Here is a 22,355-nt window from a genome sequence, read left to right on the forward strand (position 1 = left end):
GAGAAGGGAACTGTAATATCCTTTTTAGATTATACTAAAAGCAAAAATTAATTAAGAGAAAGTGATAAATTTCAAATATAAGTAACTAGTAGACACTTAGATGGCCTGAAAAACTAAGTAATGAGTAAAAGTAAATCATTGGAAAATGTTTTCAATTTTCTTTTTGCTGATTTGACATCTACAAAGATATAACAATAAATCAATATAATTAAGACATAGACACCAACTAGTTTAATGTGTCACCAACTCAGAGTATTTACAATTAATCATTACACGGGGAAAAGTTTAATATACTGACATCTTTATACTCATGAATAAAAGAAATTTGAGAGATCTTTTTTTTCCAAATTTGACAATGTTATGGGCTGATTCGAGACCCTTCAAAATCCATCTGTTGAAACCCTGACCCTCAGTACCACTGAATGTGACTGTATTTGGAGATATGGCCTTTAAAGAAGTAACTGAGTTAAAATGGGGTCCTTGGGGTGGGCCCTAATCCAACCTGACTGGTGTGTCAATAAGGAAAGGAAATTAGGACACAGACAACAAAGGCAGGTGCAGCCATATGTGGTCATAGCAAGAAAGTGACCATCTGTGAGCCAAGAGGAGAGGCCTCAGGAGAAACCAAACCTGCTTGCATCTTGAACTTGGACTTTCAGCCTCCAGAACTGTGAGAAAATAAATGTTTGTTGTTTAAGCCACACAGTCTGTGCTATTTTGTTAGGGCAGCCCTGGAAAACTAATACAGACAGCAATCTAAAAATTTTACATGATATTTCAATAGCAAGTTGGGAAGCTAGAAGAAAGTTTTCTCAACTATCATCAATAAGTAATAAACTTCAATCAACTATGCCAAAGGAAAGACCATATAGTTGTTCTCTTCTCTCTAAACATAAGCCAGACTATGAATTGAATAAATGTAAAATAAAAAGAATTCAAGAGCCATGTAAGGCATTAATTAATAAAAATATTTTGAGGAATTTTCTATGTTTGTGAAATGTGTATGCTTTTTAAATTTTGTAATTTGTTGTGATTATTTGCTCATTCTACAAAAACACTTATTTTTCTTACCTAATTTTGTATTATTTTTCTTTAAAAGAATTCCAAAATTATACAAGCTTCAGGCTTCACAAAATCTGGATCCACCCCTGCACTTCACTTATCTCACTTCTCAGTGACAAATTAACCCATTCTAGCCACTCCCCCAGTCCAATTGCACTCCTATAGCTGTCAAGCAAAAAGTTCCCAAAACTTGCCTCATGACTCCCTGGATATTCTGATTTAGTGGGTCCTACATGAGACCCGGCATTTGTACTTTTGAAAAGTTCCACGAGTAATTCTGATGTTCGGACCATTGAAAGCCCCCATCCTGAGATGCTAGGGGTGCCACATTACCTTACAAAGAGTGGGTGGGGCATCCCTAACTATGGGTTATGAAATCACTTGACAGGGTCCCCAGCATTGTTTTTAACACGATGGAATAGGTGAGCATGTGTCACAAGGTTAGTGTTTTTTATCAAATTGTTGTTTCAAAACAAAATCTGCAATATCTACATTGCCCTTGGCACCCACTTCTTAATGTCGGGGCATTGCAAGTTTCATAGCACCAATGGGAGGGAAACCAGAAACTGTTTTAAGTCCAAAAAGAATGACCTGGAGTTTAACTAATAGTAAACAGCCTATCTTACTTATGCCCTGAAAGGTAACTTTGTTACAGCACTTGAGGGGAAAAACTGCTGAACAGAGAAATTATAAGCTCACAAGACTGTTTTTTAAGAGATGGTGATTGTGTGTGTGTGTGTGTGTGTGTGTGTGTGTGTGTGTGTGTGTGTTCAAGTCCTGGAAATACTAAAATAGCTGTAGAAAGAGGAAAGACAACTTGAGATTTTTTTTTTAATTATTGTTTTACTATGGAATGTGGTAAGAAAAGGAAATAGGAGTTTGGAAAAGCTTCCTTCATACAAGCAAAAGTTTCTATCCATGTACTTTAGAAGGAAGTAATAACCACAGACAAAAGGACATGGTATGAAAGCAAATGGTGTGACATTTGTAGGGCAAAAAGACCAAGTTCTTTATACTCAAAATAAAATGCTTAGTTTATGCTGTCTGGCAAATCCCACTGAGAGTTGGTAATGTGCTGTACCTGGATATCTTTGCTTCCTGGGGCCCCTAAAAATAAAAAGTCATATTCTATGTGGCATTTAGATTTAGTCATCAACTAACCCGGGGTTGTTTTTGCTAAGAAGCTGCTGTATTTTAATTTAAGCAGCAATGAATCATCTTTTCTCCTAGCATTTATGAGCAGATAATCATGAACTTGGAAGACCTTGAATATTCAAGGCAGCAAGTTTTTCCAAAGTATTTTAGCAAAAAAACTTTCAAATATGGGTCAATAAGAACTTCTGCACTTTTCTGTGAGAAAAAAAGTGTTTTCTGTGTTCTAGTTTCATTACTGTAGGACAATATTAGGACATTATTCCATTAATTGGGTTGGTATTTACTGAAGACAGTATTGCAAATGAAGTAAAGCCACGAGCTCAGGAGTTAGACAACTTTCACAATCCAGCACTGTACTTATTAGTTGCAGAAACCTATGCCTTAGTTTCCCCATTTGTAAGTGGAAATACTAATGAATATATCATGGGGATTCTGTGAACATTAAATGAATAATACATACAACATGCTTAAGATAGTTCCTGGCATGTAGAAAGCATTAAATAAATTGAAAAACTATTGAAAATTCAATAAAAGACTCTAATCCAATGATTCTTAAGTTGAGGCATTGAGGATCCTCGGCATTTCATTGAGCAATACTACTATTTTTTTTTTATCTTTATTGTTAGAGTATTACAGATGTTCCCCATTTTCTCCTCTGTGCCTCTCTCCACATGGTTCCCACCTCGCCCCAGGCCTTCACCGCCCTATTATCTGTGTCCATAGATAATGCATATATGCACATTAGATCTTTGGTTAAACTCTTCCCATCCCCCCTCCTCTCTTCCCCATAAAATTCATCAGTGTATTCCATTTTTCCATGCCTGTTATTATATTTTATTCATCAGTTTATTGTGTTCATTAGATTCCTTATTTATTTTTAATTTTAGATTCAATTGTGGAGAGATTTGTATTTATTGCCATTTTGTTGTTCATATTTTTATTTTTCTTCTTCTTCTTCTTCTTCTTCTTCTTCTTCTTCTTCTTCTTCTTCTTCTTCAAGAATACACTTCAATGTTTTATGTAATGCTAGTTTGGTGATGATGAACTCCTTCAGCTTTTCCTTGTCTGTAAAGCTCTTTATCTGACCTTCAATTCTAAATGAGATCTTTGCTGGGTAGAGTAATCTTGGTTGTAGATCCTTACTACTCATCACTTTGGATATTTCTTGCTAATCCCTCTGGCCTGAAAGATTCTGTTGAGAAATCAGCTGACAGTCGTATGGGCGCTCCCTTGCAGTTAACTAACTGCTTTTTTCTTGCTGCTTTTAAGATTCTTTCTTTGTCTTTAACCTTTGTCATTTTAATTATGATGTGTCTTGGTGTGGGCCTCTTTGGGCTCCTCTTGTTTAGGACTCTCTGCGCTTCCTAGACATGTAAGTCTATTTCTTTCACCAGGTGGGGGGAGTTTTCTGTCATTATTTCTACAAGTAGGTTTCAATATCTTGCTCTCTCTCTTCACCTTCTGGCACCTCCATAATGTGAATGTTGGTATGCTTGAATTTCTCCCAGAGGCTCCTTACACTATCTTCATTTCTTTTTAATTCTTTTTTTTTTTTTTTTTTTGCTTTTCTGATTGAATGTTTTTGCTTCCTCATATATCAAATCATTGATTTGATTCTCAGAACCCTCTACTCTACTGTTGAATCCCCGTAAATTATCCTTTTAAAAAATATTTTTTATTGATTTCAGAGAGGAAGTGAGAGGGAGAGAGTGATAGAAACATCAATGATGAGAGAGTCATTGATTGGCTGCCTCCTGCACACCCCCTACTGGGGATGGATCAAGCCTGCAACCCAGGTATGTGCCTAATTACATCTACAAAGACAATAATTCCAAATAAAGTTACATTTTGAGGTTCTAGGTAGGCATGAATTTTGGAGATACACTGTTCACCTCATTCTAAAAAAGAGAAAAATTAGAATATCAGGAAAAAGGAAGTCTGGGAAACAGGCATATAGTGAACATTAGAGATTGAGCACGAGGTCTGAGAAGCTTCATAATATATGTGATACATGTAAACACTCACCCAAGAGCACCAACATGGAAGGGGGACCAAACAACCAGGTAGACAAAAGTGACTGTGCCAGTGGATATTAGCCATCCTCTGTCGTCAGCCACCCACTGCTAGCAAAATGGGAACATGGAGGAAGTAGCTTTGTGTCAGGGAGAGAGGCTTTGCATGTGCCCAGCCTATGCTCCTATTCACCAACGCTGATTTAGCTACTACCCCTGCCTAATGTTCAACCTGCAAGCATGAGAGACCAATGCTGAGTGCTCCATAAAGCACCACACTCTCCTGCATCTTGTTTTTTCTTTCCTCAACAATAATGTGTGGAAATTCCTGAAAATCATTCGGATTAGCTCTAATTCATTGTTAATGGCCACATGGTATTCCAGGGCGTTCCAAAGCTTTTCCTGCTATGGCCTCTTTTCACATTGCAACTCCCTCAAGTTTCCTCCTGTGGTAGGAAAACAGGACAAGTAGCCAAGAGCAATAGACGGTGAGGACACCTGAGAAGATCCTGTCTGACTTGTCTCCCCACAAACAACAGACTTCCTGTTCTCCTGCTCCAATTTCACATTACACATCCAAATTTAACAGTTCAGAGAGAAGTTGGATTTCTGCAACTGATAAGTTTAACCCTGGGAATATCCCTGGTTATATTTTTAAAATTTGTTTTTGGCCACAGGCTAATGAAGCTACTGTTCTCTCAAATAAATGGTGAAAGCAGAGAAACTCTTTGAAGAACTTTCCAGGAGCCTTGGCAGTAAAATAATAGTGTTGAAAAAGCTGCAAAAACATTCTCAGAGTCACTGTAAGTAGAGGAAGGTCAAAATCAAGTCTTCCCAATTCTAGTGTGAAAGTTCACGTAGGTCCTTTTGAAGATCACCGTAGAAACACAAGTTTCACTTCATGATAAGCCTCAAACTGACTGAGGAAGGGCAAATGGCGCTGCTGACAGAGAACATGTCCACCTTTCAGTTGTCCACAGCTGCTACAGGATGTCCTTACATGGCATTTGCTTCCTGTTGTCCCCGAGTGCAGTCTGCGGGGACACACTAGGGCAAGCGGTACTTGCCATTTCCTGGAAGACAACCACAAGGCCAACCCTGTAATTACTCAGAGGTCCCGTCGAAGGACCCGTCATCAGGCCTCGGTCACCGGAAGAAGAGACTTACTGGGGCTCTGGGGAGATATGTGGGGCCCGGAGAGCCAAGGGTCCAACCACCTCTGGTCAGATCCTACCAGGAAAGCTTTGCCTCCACAGATGCTGCAAGAAACACTCCTACATGGAGTGGTTGACGGCCACCTCAAGTTGTCTGCTGTCCAAAATCTCTGACCGAGGACAAAATTTTGGGACAGCAAATAAAGATTTTTTTGAATGTGTACAGAGATACAGTTTATGTTGGCAACAAATTCTGTGCTAAGCTAAGGAGTTTTATATCTGTCTGGTCTTGCCTAACCAATCTCGGATTTTAAAAAATCACTGCCGCTACTAGCTAACTGCTTTTTTAAAGACTTCTAGGAAGAATCCATCAACAATGTCATTTTCCTGCACTGCAGCAAGCAGTATATAAGCTATGGTTAACATTAGCAGCTGTAATTTTATAACAAACCAGTTCTGACACCATGTCTAAAATATGTGGTCACTTGTAATCACTTCCCTTGAAATCTGTAACCCTCTGTTATAATAAATGACCAAAATGCCTTCTAAAGCATACCACGCCTCTTTTTCTTGATTAAAAACTAAACTATTGCACATGATTTGATTTTGATTGTCTCAAAAAATTTCCACAACCTTTTAGAAGTGGTTTTCAAACTTTATCCCAGAAATTCTCTATTCAGAATAAATCTTCCTAGAGGGATAGACAGATAAAAGCCGAACTGTTCTGATTAAAACAGTTTGACCTGCTATCCCTCCTCATAAAATAAAATAAGTAGATTAAAAATAAGCTGTCATAGTTGGTGAGCTAATGTAATCACTATTTTTTATTCTTTTTTTAAAAATAATTATAGATTCACAAGAAGTTACAAAAATAGTAGAGAGGTCCTATGAAACCTTTGCCCCAAAAGTAGCATCTTACAGAACTAAAGTGCATTATCAAAACCAGAAACACTATTAAGTACACTAGCGACTTCCATCTTTCTCATCTCATGGCACACATAAACTAATTACTAAAATTCTGTGGCACACCAAAAAGTATGTTATATTTTTTGTCAATCTGACAAAAAAATAGATATAATCTTGATTCATTCACACTGGACAACTATTGTTGTATTGTCATTTTTTTACTTCACAATCTAAGGGAAAAGAGATCAGTGCCCCTGACTAAAAAGTCAGGTATTGTATGTTTTAAAAATTCTTGTGGCACACCGGTTGAAAATCACTGAAGTAGACTACAGACTTTACTCAAAATCCACTCGTTTTCACATGTGCTCGTTGTTTCATATAGTTCTATGAAATCTTATCACAAATACATTCTGTGACCACAAAGGAACACCCTCATGATATCCTTTATAGTCACACCTTCCTTCCATCCCCATTTCTAACTCCTAGCAACCATTGATCTGTTCTCTGCTAATGTGGCCCCTATAATTTTCCTATTTCAATAATGTGATATCCATGAAATCAAACAACATGTAATCTTTTGAGACTGGCTTTTTTTACTTAGCATAATGCCCTGGGATCCATCCAAGCTGATGTCTGGTCTTGCCTAACTGGGTCTCAGATTTTAAAAATCACTGTGTTACTAGATAACTGCTAGTTTTAAATGACTTCTAGAAAGAACCCATCAACAATAGTTGATCCAACAATCAGTAGTTGATTTCTTTGTATTTCAGAGTAATTTTCCATTGCATAGATTTACCTCAGTTTATTTATTCATTCACCTTTTTAAGGACATTTATGTTGTTTCCAATTAGGTCTATTATAAATAAAGCTTTGAGAACATTTGTGTACAGGTTTTTGTGTGAACATGTTTTCATTTTTCCAGGATAAATGTCCATTGGGGCAACTGCTAGGTTGTATGATAAGTATATGCTTAATTATATAAGAAACTGTCAAACTGTTTTTCAGAGTACTTGCCCTATTTTGCATTTTAACCAGGTATATATGAGTGATCCAATTTCTCTGCATTCTTGTCAGAATTCTGTATTATAAGTATTTTCCCCCAGGTTAATTGGTGTGTAGTTCGGTAATCATCTATTTTCAAATAAGTATAACCTTCCCCTTCTTTATATGCCCAACTGAAATTGAGAGCTGCTCAAATAATAAAAAATCATGTTTCTAAAATATAAAATTAGTGCAAAAATACAAGTGGTTATATGAACCCAAAGATAGCTATTTCAGATGAAATCTCAATGGATGGCTTTTTACAGAGTGATCTGGTCTCAACTCTAAAGGTTTAAAAACTTTATTTAATTCATTGACCTAGAGATAAAAGTATTACAAGTATTGAACCATACCAGACAAACTCCTAAGAGATTTATGTACAGGCCAGAATGTCAGGTATAACAATATCAGACAAATCTGGCCTACAGAGATGGTATTATTTCCTCTGACATGGTGGGTCTACCCAAGAGCCCACTCTCAGTGCAAAGGTTTACAGAAGGAAAGCACAGGGCATGGACATTCTTGCAAGCATTGTTATGACACCATGCTAGCCTGATAGAGGCTCCCTTCTCTTTAGATACTCCCCAGTGAATCACAATCACAGCCTGTACCATGAAATCATGCTTTGGCCATGACCATGCTAAAGAAAAGACCCACTTTTAATCCCTTTCTACAGCAGGGTCACTTACCTCCATTTGGATTTTACATTGCACCATGAGCCTGCTTCTTTCAACTTCGGTTATCATGAGAATTCCCAGATGTACTAACTAGTTTTCATGTATTATATTTTAACATGCTAACTTCCTGAGGATGCTTGGGCTTACTCTTATGGAGCAGCAAACTACCTCTAAATTGCAGGCTTATTCTAAACTTGTAGATAATCAATTGAAACCTTACCATGTAATTTTATATATATTTATATAAATATATATGTTGTTTTAAATATAAAAGCAGTACATGCTCACAATAAATAATTCAAACGTGCAAGTCTTGAGCACGTCATTCCCTGCTGTGTTTATATTGACCTCTTGCTGACATCCTATATAATAAAGAACTAATATGCAAATAGTTGTCATGCCCTCACACCATTACGCTGTAACGGCTCAGACACTCAACACTGGGGAGAGGGGAATGGGGACCAGCTAGGCATAAATGAGCTCGCGAGAGAGGAATGGGGACCAGACAGGCTGCAGCCCGGGAGAGGGACAAGTCATCCGCCCCGCAGTCCCAGGTGCCTGCTGCTGCAGCCCGGGTGAAGCCAGCCTGGGTCCTGGGTGCCTGTGGCCGGCCAGAGGAAATGAAGCCTGGGTCCCAAGTTCAGTGTGAGGCAGAGGCAGTTAGGGGCGATCAGGCTAGCAGGGGAGCAGTCAGGGGTAATCAGGCTATTAGGAGAGGAGTTAGGGGTGATCAGGCAAGCAGGCAGAGGTGGTTAGGGGTGATCAGACAGGCAGGCAGGTGAGTGATTAGGAGCCAGCAGTCCTGGATTGTGAGAGGCAGTCCGACATCCCCTGAGGGGTCCTGGTTTGAAGAGGGTGCTGGCTGGGCTGTGGGACCCCCCACACACACATGCACAAATTTCATGCACCGGGCCTCTAGTTTTAATATACTTATCTTTTATCCTAAATGTTAGGGTCTGTTATACTTTAGTGTCTACATCACTCTATCTATGGACTGAATATAAATTATTTAGATAAACACATTGATACTTGTCTGAATTCTAACCATATGAAATGGCATCTAACCACAAATCCAAAAGATCTCTGGTAATTGATAACATTGAAAATATAACTGAGTTATTCTGATTCCTAGAGCAGGGCTTTCATTATGGTACAAAATGTGAAAAAAAAAAAAGACTTGGAAACTGCTTTAAAGTTCAAATTTTTATTTGATCTCTTGAATTTAAATTTATCTTCCTCAAAGGCTGATGTATTTCCTTTCTGAACCTGTCTTTATTATAATCAGACTGTTTGAAATTGTCTTCCTTTATGATTGTGGTTGAGTAGAATGTCATTTTTATTGAGTTAATTTGACTGTATTTGTTGCAGGCTAAGAGATCCCAAAATCTAGTGGCTAATGCAAGATAAAAGTGTATTGCTGTCTTGTACATAAAGGTCCAGGGATGATGATCTCTGCCATTCTCTTTAAGAACCTTCCATCTCTGGGTCTAAAATGGCTGCTCTGTGCCCTCCGTCATATCTTCATCCCAAGTAGTCAGAAGAAAGAAAAGAAAAGGAGTATGCATTACCCACTTCTTTAAGGGTATAACCTAGAAGAGACATATATCACTTCTGTTGTCAAGAACTTAGTCATAAAGAAATAGCTAGCTGCTAGCTGCAAGAGAGTCTGGGAGATAAAGGAATAGCTAGCTGCAAGTGAATCTGGGAAATAGAGTCTTGAGCTAAAAAGCAGAGTGCCCAGCTATGACCCAACAGTTTTAACATTACAGAAAGAAGGACAAAAATAGATATTGGTAGACAACTCATAATCTCTCCCACAGTAACCAGTTAATTATTCTTTAATTATATCCAGCTTCTTATCTCTGCCATTATTTTCAGTGAGTCACCAAGCCCAAGTAGAAATGAAATAAACTGGAAAACAAAGTATTTTGCCCTCAAATATGCTGTTCAAAGGACAATACAAGAAATTCCATGAGTGCTTCTAGAGTCAAGAATCTGAAAGGTATCCCCATACTTTAGGATCTCAATAGCATTGACCAATTTCTAATGATAAGTGATTATACCTGAGTGCTAAACAAAGGAATATAGATAAGAAGATGAGGGAAAGTGTTTTTAAAAACTGTAAACAGATGTCTTCTTGAGAATAAAGTTTAGGGGTTGTTGTTGTTTTTCCCAGCCTTCTCATAATAATAGTAATAGTAGTAATTATATTGGCAAGTATGGATAATTTAAGTGCCTTTTTTTCCTCACTTGTTATGTGTTAGGTCTTTCCTAAGTTGTTTGCCAAAACTATTTTTTTGGATCCTCATAACAATCTTTTGAGACAAACAATTTGCCTCTTGAAAATAAAGCTGAAGGAAGGTGAGGTATAGCATCTTGCCCCAAGTTGCATGTCACATTAAGTAGTAAAGCCAGAATTTTAATATAGGCAGTCTGACTACCTATATTATAGTAGGGCATGCCCAAGAGATACTCTTTATGAATGCACTGTGCTTTACATCTATATTAGTTCATTTTATCCTCACAGTGGTCTCATGGTACTATTTACAGATGGGGAAACAGAGGGTTAAAAGGATTAGATAATACTCCTTAGGTCACACAGCTGTTAACTAACAGATCCCAGGCAGTCTGACTCCTACCCTCCAAATTAATACAGAGCTGTGCTCAGAGCTGTGCTCACGGGGAGCATCCTCATGCTGGGGAAGAGAGCATAAACTAATGTGACATTATCTTCTTCTAATAATATTTCCATTCTGTCTCCTAATTCAGCCAGCACTACTGGAATATCGAGTTAAAACAACTTCCCAAGGGGGAACAGGTGGGTTTGGAAAAGTACATTTGTTTTGTCTGATGACTCATCTTTGTCTTGTGTCTGGTAAAAATGAAGTTTTGTTTTGTCTCATTGTGGCCCTGGTTATATCCAGAGATATCTTGAGTTTGTCATCTTTGTCTGGCTATAAAAATAAAACCAGATGGTATGCTGCAGGTACAAGCACAAAAGTGAGTATAAGGTCTGAGAGGTCAAGTGAGTGATGGGAAGTTTCTTAGCAATACCATTGCAATGCCTTCTCCTCTCTCTCTCATTCTTTCTCTCTCTCCCCTCCTCTTGCCCTTCTCTCTCTCACACACACACACACACTCCTAAAATACCCTGGAGATAGCTGTTTATGAGTGCCTATAACCAAGCATTTTCAGATACCCTCCAGCAAGGCTGTTTGTCTTCTTTCTGTCCTTGTTGAATGGTATCTTCCTTAAAGCCCCTGCCCTAACTACAGTGCTCTGTCCCTGCTTGTGCTTAACCAACCCTTCACTTAGTCAACAAATATGTCTGGAATGGCTACTGTGAGCCAGGCACTGTTCTAGGCTCTTGAGCAATGTTAGTGAGCAAAACAGATCAATTTCCTACCATTCAGGAGCTTACATCCTAGCAGGAGAAGCCAGAAAATAAACACAATGCATTATAAACGAGTAAATTACTTAGGTTGTTAAATTATTATTATTATTATTATTATTATTATTATTATTATTTTAAAAAAAGAAGAAGAAATGTTGAACCAGGAAGAAGAATCAAGAGAGCTAAGGGGAAAATGGAAAGCTGTGGTTTGCAGTATTAAATGGCATGGTTAAAACAGGTCTCACTGAGGAGAAATTGGAACAAAGACTTGAGGTTGGGAGATAGTGAGCCAAATGGACAAACTAGGAAAGAACATTTGAGGCATAAGAAAAATCAAGTATAAAGGTCCCAGGCCAGAAGGTGTCAGAAGGGTTTGAGGAGCAGCAAGGAGGCCAGAGTGTGGAACAGAGTGAGTGAGTGAGCGACTGGAGAGTAGTAGGAAATGAGTCAGCGAGATAGTAGCAGCCATGGCTTCTAGACCTTGTAAGCCAAGACAAAGACTTTGGATGTTAATTTTAGTGCAGATGGAAAGTAAATTACATTTTCTCTTGAATTTAATTGATACAGATAGACTATCTCTCCTTTTTTAAGAAAACATATAAAAAGCTAAGAAATAACCTAATGGGAAGAACCAATGACCTATCAAACTCAATCTTCTACATCTAAAGTGTTTCCAGCTTGCTGAGTATAAGAGCTTTGTACCACATCTTAATCACTAACCTCCTCTAACATCCATCAGACACCTATGTAGACATGCACACAACTCCATCTTAAGATATATTCTTTTAGTTGGCATATACTCTTGTGAGAGATGATGATAGTTACAAGATAGGAGGGTCCATCCCTAAGCCTTACCATTTGGGTCTTCCATTAATGTAGCAGCCACAACCACCATGTCAGCCTTATGCCCATAATCCAAGACTTACATAAAATTAAAAAGCAAACTAACGCAGGTTTTTTCCAAAAAAAATATATAGTTTGAGGACTTAGGTGTCTTAGACATTAGGAACCTAGTTTAAAGCCAGAAGGTTCTCTTTTCTGCCCCAAATAAATAATTCCATGAAGTGATTTTTTTTCCTCTGGTTTTCATTTTGTATTAATTACTATTTAGCCATTACTGAACTGAGATGGGCTAGATGGCATAAAATTATTAAACATTCAAGGATAAATATTTATATTTATTTATATTTATATTTATATTTATATTTATATTTATATTTATATTTATATTTATATTTATATTTATATTTATATTTAGAAGAAGAACATTTTATTCACCTTGTAAGAGCACTGTATTTATTCAGGAAAAAAAATGCTGATAAACTATTGGGTGAAGAGTGAGACTCCAAGGGAATGCTTGAGTAACGCAAGAAAGTTGATGAAATACCAGAGAATTAAGGGAGAAGGAATGAGAGGTTTGAGCAAAGCTATCCTTCGAGGGGAGAAAGAAGCCGGGGGAGGCTGGGGACGAGGACAGAGAGAAGAAACACTGGAATAGGACGGCCACAAAGAGACGAAGAGCAGGCATGTCAGCTGCAGATTCGTTTACATGGATTTCTGCATACTGTGTTCTGTGGCCTTTCTCTGACCTCACAAAGGGATAGCTAACATCTAGGTTTTTGGCTTTCCTAAATTATTTGAACTTTTAAAAAGCAGCCCTGAGACAATACAGCCATGAAATCCAGAGACATATCATTCTCTCTTAGTAAATGGTAACAATTGTTTTCCTTTGGGACTTTGAATGCTTTAAGGTGCCTTATGGTCATTATCTCCTCCCACTGGCGAAAGAAATGGGCCCTTATTATTAACCCTAGATTGCATGTGATGACATCACCAAGGCAACAAGAAAGCAAATGGCTTCAAAAGGAAACGGGGAAATGTTAACTATATTTTAGGGCAGAGTTTCTCAACCTTGGCACTACTAACATTTTAGACCAAATAAAATTTTTATCAAATGTAAGGGGGGAGGGAGGACCTACCCTAGGCATTATAGGATGTTTAGCGGCATTGCTGGTGATACCAAGTACCATGAAGATGTCAGTAGCACCTTCCCAGTCAGGCCCAGCTAAGTGTCTCCAGACTTTGTGAAATGCACAGTCACCCAGTTGAGGCTGGCTGTCATGGGTTGGCTCTGCTGTGCCATACATAACTCCTGGCTCATGCTCACCCTCACAAACTACCTAAACACAATAAGGAGGCTGACATCTCTGTGCTTTTGAAAGCGACCACAGAAGTGGGGATTAAAAGTCAGCAGACATGAAAAATAAATTTCAGAATTCTGCTTAGAGACAATCCAACCTTAATGCTTTTGCAGTGACTATGTGGATATTTTTGCATCAATCAATGAGACTACTTTATATAAATGAGTGTTTGTTGATGAGATCAAGACATGTAACCCCTATGAAAAAAAATGTTCTCAATTGCTGAGGAACTGGAAGGCTGAAGCTTTTATTTCCTTGGTCAAAAGGTGAGCCTATCCAATTCCCCTCTTCTTTTAGATAAAATAAAGACATAGTTTGAAAACACACCTACTCATTTAGCTTGAAAGTTAAGTCTTGTCTGGCTGTAATGTAAAAATAGTCATTCCTCTGTCTGTACATGAAAATAGCACTTCCCAACAAAAGCAGTGTCTTAGAGCTGCAAAAGATGTTTACTTTCATAAAAAAAAAAAAAGCCTTTTCCTCTAGTGTTTATTTTAGAATCATGTGGGTGTTCTAGGAGAGGTAAGAGGTAAGAGGTATATAAGGCTCAGAGGCAAACTTACAAGAGCATGCTCCTTGCAGTCGCTGAGAAAGTCTTGTGATATTCACAACTCTCTACATGTTAGGTTGAGAATATATGCTGGTATGATGCATATCCTCCCCTTTTGAAAAGTTGTAGATGTATTGAAATAATAAATGGACTATAACTAACTGTCTAATCTCTGCAGAACACTTTATATTCATCCATCCATTTATTCATTCATTCATTCAGCAAATTCTTATTGAAGACCCACCATGCACTTTGCAGGCCACACTGTCTCTCAACTCTGCTGCTGTAGGGCAAAATCAGCTATAGTCCAAACATTAACAAATGGATATGGTTGTGTTCCAATAAAACTTGATTTGCACAAAGGGTCATAAATTGTCAAGTTCTGGATTAGGGTAAAAGGCATCGGAAGCTCAAGTATGTCATCAATTTTAAATAGGATGATCAAAGTGAGTCTCATTGAGAAGGTAACATTCAATCAAAAACTAGAAGTAGGTGAGCAACTTAACTTGCGGCTGTACAGAGGAAGAGAATTCCAGGTAGCGGGAGCAGCCAGTGCTAGAGTCCTGGGGCAGCAATGTGTCTGGTGTGCTTTGAGGCTTAGGAAGTGGCTCAGTCTAGCTAAGAGAGAATGTGGTAACCCTATTTGTAACTGCTTTAATCGGTATCTCCAATTCAGTTTTTCTGTCTTCCTTTCCCCACCTTCTGTTAAATGAAACATGTTTTACCACACCAAGTAAAGGCTCAGAAATAGACCTTTTCCTGATTAGGAAAGGTAAGCAAAGTTGATATGTTTTTTGTAGTTTTTGTTTTGTTGTTGTTGTTTTTTGTTTTTGTTTTTGTTCCCATTAATGCCTTGGTTTATTTACCTCTATATCAATAACAGGGTCCATAGATGAAGGAAGGAACAGCTAACCACCCAGGTTTCCACTAGGAATCTTTAACCAGCACGTTCTAATCCTCAGCAAAGCTGGCAGAATGGAGATTTATAATCAGAAAAGCAACTATAAAACACTGCCTTCTTATTCACCTGGCCTTTTTGTTCCTGAAGTGCTTTGAAGAGGCAGCCGGCCATACTGTTTTTACAGAACCCGAGGCCGGCTATTTCGAAATTGTCAACAAATCTGTCTTCTAGGAAGCATTCTCTGCCTCTGGACCCTGACGTGCTGCCGAGGAAGAATAACAGCAGCCCGCAGAGCAAAGCCGGCCTGCGTTCTCCAGCGCGTGGGCTCACCCGCAGCGGGCAGCCCACCTGTGTCCGCAGCTGGGACCTTGGACGAGCCTTGGGGATGTGTGTGTGTGTGAAATTGTTTTTCATGTGATGTCTGATGGAGTCGATTTGTGATGCAACTTGGAATAATAACTTTTAATTTCTATACCATCTGTTCCACAAAAGTAGAGTTGTTTGAAAGGATAACACAGACGAGAGATAGAGGGTAAAACAAAAGCCTGGGTGAGATTAGCAAGCAGAAACGCATGTACAGCCGCCAACAGCTCGCCGTCCTCTCAGCCTGGCCCCAAACCTGCCCCACCTTCCTCTGCACTCCAGCCCCCCCTCCCCCCCCCCCCCTGCTCCCCGGAATTCTTCTTCCAGGTGCACGATGGTGCTGCCCCCTTCTGGTCAGGAATGCTCGTGCCCCACCCTGTCTCTCAGGTAACTCCTACTCATCCTTGGCTTCAAAGGGCACTTTTTCCAAGTAAGTCCAGACCTGCTGTTTTGCACTCTGCTGGTACGAAGCTTCCTCTCTTCAACAGCACTTCTCAGTTTGTAGTTTACTCATTCATCTGAGTGATTAATGAATATTGATCTGTCTCTCCCACCGAATGGAGGTTTCGTGAAGACAGTAATCCTCCCTTCGTGTGCCCCATCCCACCTCCTTCAATGCCTGACATGTGATGGCCACTCCGTGAATATCAGTTGAATAACAAAAGCCTCCCAGCAGTCAAAGAAAAGCGATGAGCATGGTAAAATATTTACAAAGTTGAAAATAAAAGCAAACAGCTTTTCCTTCATTCTGAGTTTTGAGCAAACTTGGCTCCTCAAAAGCATAACACTGTGTGAGTTTGTAGACAACATGCTTATATTGATATAATACATTTCAAACAGCTGTTTTTTACATCATCCCTCAACAGAGGCCTATGACAACATGCCAAGTTGCCATTCAATATAAACAATTCTAAATGGAGGGAAGCAAAGTGATCAGAGAACTCAGTTTTCTCTGGGTTCTGATGCAGAAGTAAAATAATGTTAGCGAAATTGAGGAAGAGGGACTGCATGTCCTCCAGGCGCTCCTGCATAAATACTTCTTCCAGTCGGGTTTATGGTGTGATTGGACAGCGGAGAGCTGAAGGTTATATTCTCTGCGAACACTTAAAGGGCAAACCCACATTCAGCTGGAAGAGGGATGATTGTTCAATTGACTGTTGTTCAGAGTAGAACATGCATTCAGCTGGAGAGAGAATGACTGATGGGCTCCATTCATTTGTGAAAGGAGACCTTGGTTCACACTGCCCTCCTGTGGCCACGTTACAGTTTTCTGGCTTGCACACACAAACAGGCAAATAAATGAGCAGATTTCGTCTTTCAGGTTGGGTAACCTGGAATCATTTATTCTTTAGTTCTCTAGAAGGTGAGACCAATTTTTCTTTTTAGAAAACTGGCATGATGTTTAACAGCATCTTTAAAAAAGAGTCAATAGGTGTTGTATTAAATTCGCAATTATCAATGTGTAAAAAGCTCAACATTTGACCTAAAGCTGGTGGAAGTTTTGATGCAAACACATGAGAGACCTGACCATCCCTTGCACATTACCCTTCCTTCATTCAATTGGCCTTCTCTCAATCTGTGCCCTTCAACTAGCACACCAGTAGATCTGAAACTTTTGGAGAGTGTGGGAAGGAATGATCTGGTGGATGAAGCAATCAACAGTCACAAAATGCTCATTTTACGTATGTTTATTGAGTAATTATCACTGAAGGAAAGCAAGGTTATATAAGAAATAATCCCAGTTTTAAAATACTATCTCAAAGGAGAGTGGTAACCTGTATAACCCTATTACAGGATGAAAGTGATAAATACCCCTCAAATTGAATTAATATGTTATTTCCCTTTGACACAGGACAAAGCCAGAGATAGGACATGAAGGGCGACAGATGATGTGCTGCTTTTTCTGAGTCAGTACATTCTAGTGCAGGACTAATATGGACATAGCACTTACTCTGGGTCAGGTGCTCTGAGCACTTCATAAAAAAATATGCTATTCACCTCAGACCTTATGGGTGTGTGTATGTGTATTCTGTGCCATTGAGTCAGCTCCAACTCCTGGTGACCCTATGAATGAGTGAGGTCCACAATGTTCCATCCTCAAAAACCCTGCTCAGCTCCTATAGCATCCATTAGAATGGCTATCACTAAAAAATCTAAAAAACAACAGATGTTGGCAAGGATAAGGAGAAATTGAAACCCTTGTGCACTGTTGCAGAGAATGTAAATGCTACAGCCTCTGTGGAAAACAATATAACTATTCCCAAAAACACTTAAAATAGAATTACCATATGGCCCAGCAATACCCTTCCTGGGTATATACCCAAAAGAATTGAAAACAGGGTCTCAGAGAAACATTTGTACATCATGTTCATAGCAATTACTTACAATAGCTAAAATGTAGAAGCAATACAATGTCCATTGACAGATGCTATCTGTCACTGTGAATAAGCAAAATGTGGTATATGCATACAATGGGATGTTTTTCAGTCTTAAAAAGGAAAGAAATTCTGACGCATGCTACAACATGGATGACATTATGCTAAGTAAAATAAGTCAGTCACAAAAAGACAAATATTGTATGGTTGCACTCATATGAGATGCTTAAAGTAGTCAAAATCATAGGGACAGAAATAGAAACCTTGTTGCCAGCTTTGAGGGGAGGGAGGAAATGGGGGTTATTGTCTAATGGGTACAAGTTCCAGTTTTACAAGATGAAGAGTTATAAAGCTAGGTAGTGCTTGCTGATGGTTGCACAATGTCATGAATGTATTTAATATCACTGAACTGTACACTTAAAACGCATATGGTGGTACATTTCATCTTATATGTATTTGACTACAATAAAAATTATTTTTTAAAATATGCTATTGAAACCAAGATCTAATGCTAATACCTAACCTGATTTCAGTTTCAGCCTCTCCCAGGAATGTCATCTTAAGTGGTTAATCTGGAATTTTCTGGTCTGCAACAGTGAGGTAATCTGCCTAATAGATCTCATTGTCCCCCCAAATGAGGGGGGACAATGGGATCTATTAGGCAGAAACAATCTTTTTTTAAGTTTTTTACTCACTTGTCCCACCTTTAAACACCTTTCTTTTTCTGTAGCTCTTTGAAGCTCCTTTCTACTTGCTCAATGGAATGCTGCCCAATTCATAAATTGGTCAATAAAGCCAATTACATTTTTAACATTTAAAATATATGCTAATTATATGCATAACCCAATGGTGAAGACCTGGGGTGGAGCAGGAACTGGATGGAAGGGGTCATTGGGAGACATCTATAATACTCTCAACAGTAAAGATAAATTATATATATACTAGAGGCCTGGTGCATGAGATTCATGCACTGTAGGGGTGTCCTTCAGCCCAGCCTGCACTCTCTCCAATCTGGGACCCCTTGGGGGATGCCCGACTGCTGGTTTAGGCTCGATCCCACAGGGCATTCTGGCAGTCAGGCATCCCTCTCACAATCCGGACTGCTGGCTCCTAACCACTTGCCTGCCTTGCTGCCTGATTGTAACCTAACCGCTCATCTGCAGGCCTGATTGACACCTAACCACTCCCCTGCCAGCCTGATTGATGCCTAACTGCTCCCCTGCTGGCCCTCCCCTGCTGGCCTGGTCACCCCTAACTGCCCTCCCCTGCTGGCCCTAACTGCCCTCCCCTGCAGGCCTGGTCACCCCTAACTGTCCTCCCCTGCAGGCCTGGTTCCCCCCAACTGCTCTTCCCTGCAGGCCTGGGTCCCCCCCAACTGCCCTTCCCTGCAGGCCCAGTCACCTCCAACTTCCCTCCTCTGCCAGCCTGGTCACCTCTAACTGCCCTCCCCTGCAGGCTTGATTACCACCAACTGCCCTCCCTTGCAGGCCTGGTCCCTCCCAACTGCCCTCCCCTGCTGGCCATCTTGTGGCAGCCAACTTGTATCCACATGGGGGCAGTCATCTTTGACCACATGGGGCAGCCATGTTGTGTGTTGGAGTGATAGTCAATTTGCATATTATTCTTTTATTAGATAGGATAGAGGCCTGGTGCACTGGTGGGGGCCAGCTGGTTTGCCCTGAAGGGTGTCCGGATCAGGGTGGGGGTTCCCTTGGGGCATGGGGCAGCCTAGGTGAGGGGCCTGTGGTGGTTTGCAGGCTGGCCACGCCCCCCAGTGACCCAAGTGGAGGCCCTGGTATCTGGGATTTATTTATCTTCTATAATTGAAACTTTGTAGCCTTAAGTGGAGGCCAAGGCAGGCCAGAGCAGGCAGAAAGCTTGGCTCCCTTCATTGCCGGGGAAACCCAAGCCTCCTGCTCTCTCTGTGGCCACAGCCATCTTAGTTTGGTTAATTTGCATACTCGCTCCTGATTGGCTGGTGGGCGAGGTTTGTGGGTGTAGCAGCGGTATGGTCAATTTGCATGTTACTCTTTTATTAGATAGGATATATATATTTGACATTCAGAAAAATAATAACCTCCTATCAGAGGTAGCAGAGAAGGCTTCTTGGAAAGGATACATCTATGTCAGACCTTGAAAAATTGATAGGATTTAAGGATGAAGGTTACAGGCAGAGGGAACTACCAATCAAAAGCATTAGGCAGAAAATTGCAAAGCAAGGAAAGAGTGAAGAAAAGATAATGCATACAGTGGCAGATGGCCTTAAATGCCTGGCTCATGAGTTTAGAATTGACTTGGTAGGCAGTGAGAAGCTATTGCAAGCATGTGCAGGAGATATTTGTCCTGCTATTTTTGCTGAATCTCAACTATTAACACACAACATGAGAAGTGCTAACAAGATGAAAAACTTATAATTATGAAAATATTGCATGTCCTCAGAAAAGCAACTATAATGTTTTCAAAAAGTTATTCCAACTTGTTCCTTCATAAACTTTTTGGAGTAATGAATACTATTATAAGTATTTTATAGAGTTCAATAGGGACACATATTTTACTAAGTTTCTCCACCCACAGTAATTTATTACACCACAGTAATCTGCACATTTTATGTGTGAGTTGTGTTTCAGTCAATTGGTGAGGCTCATTAATTAAGGGGACAAAATTGGTTCTTGGGAGGGGTGAAAAATCCTATTGTTTTTTAAATATATATGTAATACAGTTATAAATATAGTACATAAATGGATATACAGTATATCTGTAGTATTACAACTTCTTGGACTGGGGTGAGGGTGGGGACAGGAAAAAAATATTCAAAACCCCTTGGGAAAGTGATAATAAAAGAAATTTTTGAGAAATACTAGAGAGAACAGACATGGTACAAATTGTTCACATTGTCTCCATTTGAGTGGCCAGCCCATTAATGCCAGCATAAATTCTAATCAGTCCTAGCCTGGTTCTCCTTCCATTTGCTACAGCTAGAGCTTCAGCATAGTATCACCAGCTCTCACATGTACATCCAGATCACACGAAATCTCTATAACACGCCCAGGGCTCTTTCACAACTGAAATATTTACAAAAATACAAATGCTGTTGCTCAAAACCTAGAAGAAAGCACCACCACTGGAACAAATCTCCGGAGTAGGATTGCTTCATCACACAAACAGTCCTTCTTAGTCTAAAACATCTTGCTCTGGGAACTTAACACTGGAGCCAAGAAAACATCAGACAGATTTGGAGTGGGGCAGCTTTTGGCTAGCAACTGCAAAGTGACCTCACCCGGGAGAAGGCCTGCATATAAACTCCGGTCTTGGTAAACGAGGCACATCCTGCAGGTCAAATGCACAGAAATATGAAGAGGGCCAGCTGCAGCTCACTTGGACAAGAGATCGGCACACCAGGCAATTGGATGGATTGGGCTCAAAGTCTCTCCCAAGGTAAGGTCAGTACAAGAGAGCAGCTACACAGCTCACATTGCTAGTGTGTAGCCCACCCCTGTTTTCCCAAAGTCAGTGAGGGTTCTGTCTGAGAAAAGACAGGGACATAGGACTCCAGGGATTGATGTGAGCAGCTGCTGTGTTTACAGAGCTTGACTAAAAGGATGTGTTTCATCTCCCTGCATGGAAGTCATCATCCCTCAGAGTATATGTGAAAAGAGGAGGCGTTCTAATGTCTATGACAGAAGGCTCCGTGACAATCTCCAGCAACATTCGGCTTCCATATTGGTGGCCTTCATCGTCATCATCATTATTTATTAAACCCTAATCCAATCATGGTTGGACAAAGCACTATGTAAATATCACCTTTTTTCCTCAAAATGACCCTGTGAAGTAGATATTAGTATCATCCTCATTTGACAGATAAGACATGGAGACACAGAGAGGTTAGGTATTTGCCTAAGGTCTCACAGCTAGAAAGTCTCAGAGCTGGGAATTGCTCTCTGAATCATCAATTCTCGTCTTCCAGAGAAAAGGATTTTGAACACGGGTTCTGTCTTCTAAGGGCTTGATTGGTGTAATTTAGATTTCCAGGTAGTAGAATTTATTTCTGGCAGTATTCAATGGCATCAGTGATTAGCACGATCCTATTAGGCCTGCTGAATATACTTTGTTAATCTGGCACCTGATAGGGAGGTAAGCAAAAAAGATTGAAGGTACAAGAAAATGGCAGACATTGAACTTCAACTCCTAATGTCCTTCAATTTAGAATTGATCAATTCTGAATTAAAGCACTGGATATACCATATATGTCCTCAAACTACGGCCCGCAGGCCACATGCGGATGTTTTTGCCGTTTTGTTTTTTTACTTCAAAAATAAGATATGTGCAGTGTGCATAGGAATTTGTTCATAGTTTTTTTTAAACTATAGTCCGGCCCTCCAACAGTCTGAGGGACAGTGAACTGGCCCCCGTTTAAAAAGTTTGAGGACCCCTGATATATAGTATATCCCTACACATAACTTTTTTAGCTGGGACAACTAGGTTCAAACTGAACCCCTAAACCAAAGATCAGAATTACTACAAATAGCAGTTAGCTTTTTGGGTTTGTTGTTGTTGTTGTTTTAGG

At 39.8% G+C, this 22,355-nt stretch overlaps 1 protein-coding gene across 1 annotated transcript in view; it reads left to right on the forward strand.

Moving 5' to 3' along the window:
• Positions 1-21,109: 21,109 nt before the first annotated feature.
• Positions 21,110-22,355, forward strand: part of SPARCL1 (SPARC like 1) — a 64,242-nt gene continuing 62,996 nt past the window's right edge. Inside the window, exon 1 of the mRNA XM_028148271.2 lies at positions 21,110-21,226. Within this exon, the coding sequence (XP_028004072.2) occupies positions 21,130-21,226 (97 nt within the window). The 5' untranslated portion in view covers positions 21,110-21,129. The remainder of the gene's footprint in view (positions 21,227-22,355) is intronic.

This window comes from Eptesicus fuscus, chromosome 2 (assembly GCF_027574615.1).
Source record: "Eptesicus fuscus isolate TK198812 chromosome 2, DD_ASM_mEF_20220401, whole genome shotgun sequence".
NCBI classification, from domain to species: Eukaryota; Metazoa; Chordata; class Mammalia; order Chiroptera; family Vespertilionidae; genus Eptesicus; species Eptesicus fuscus.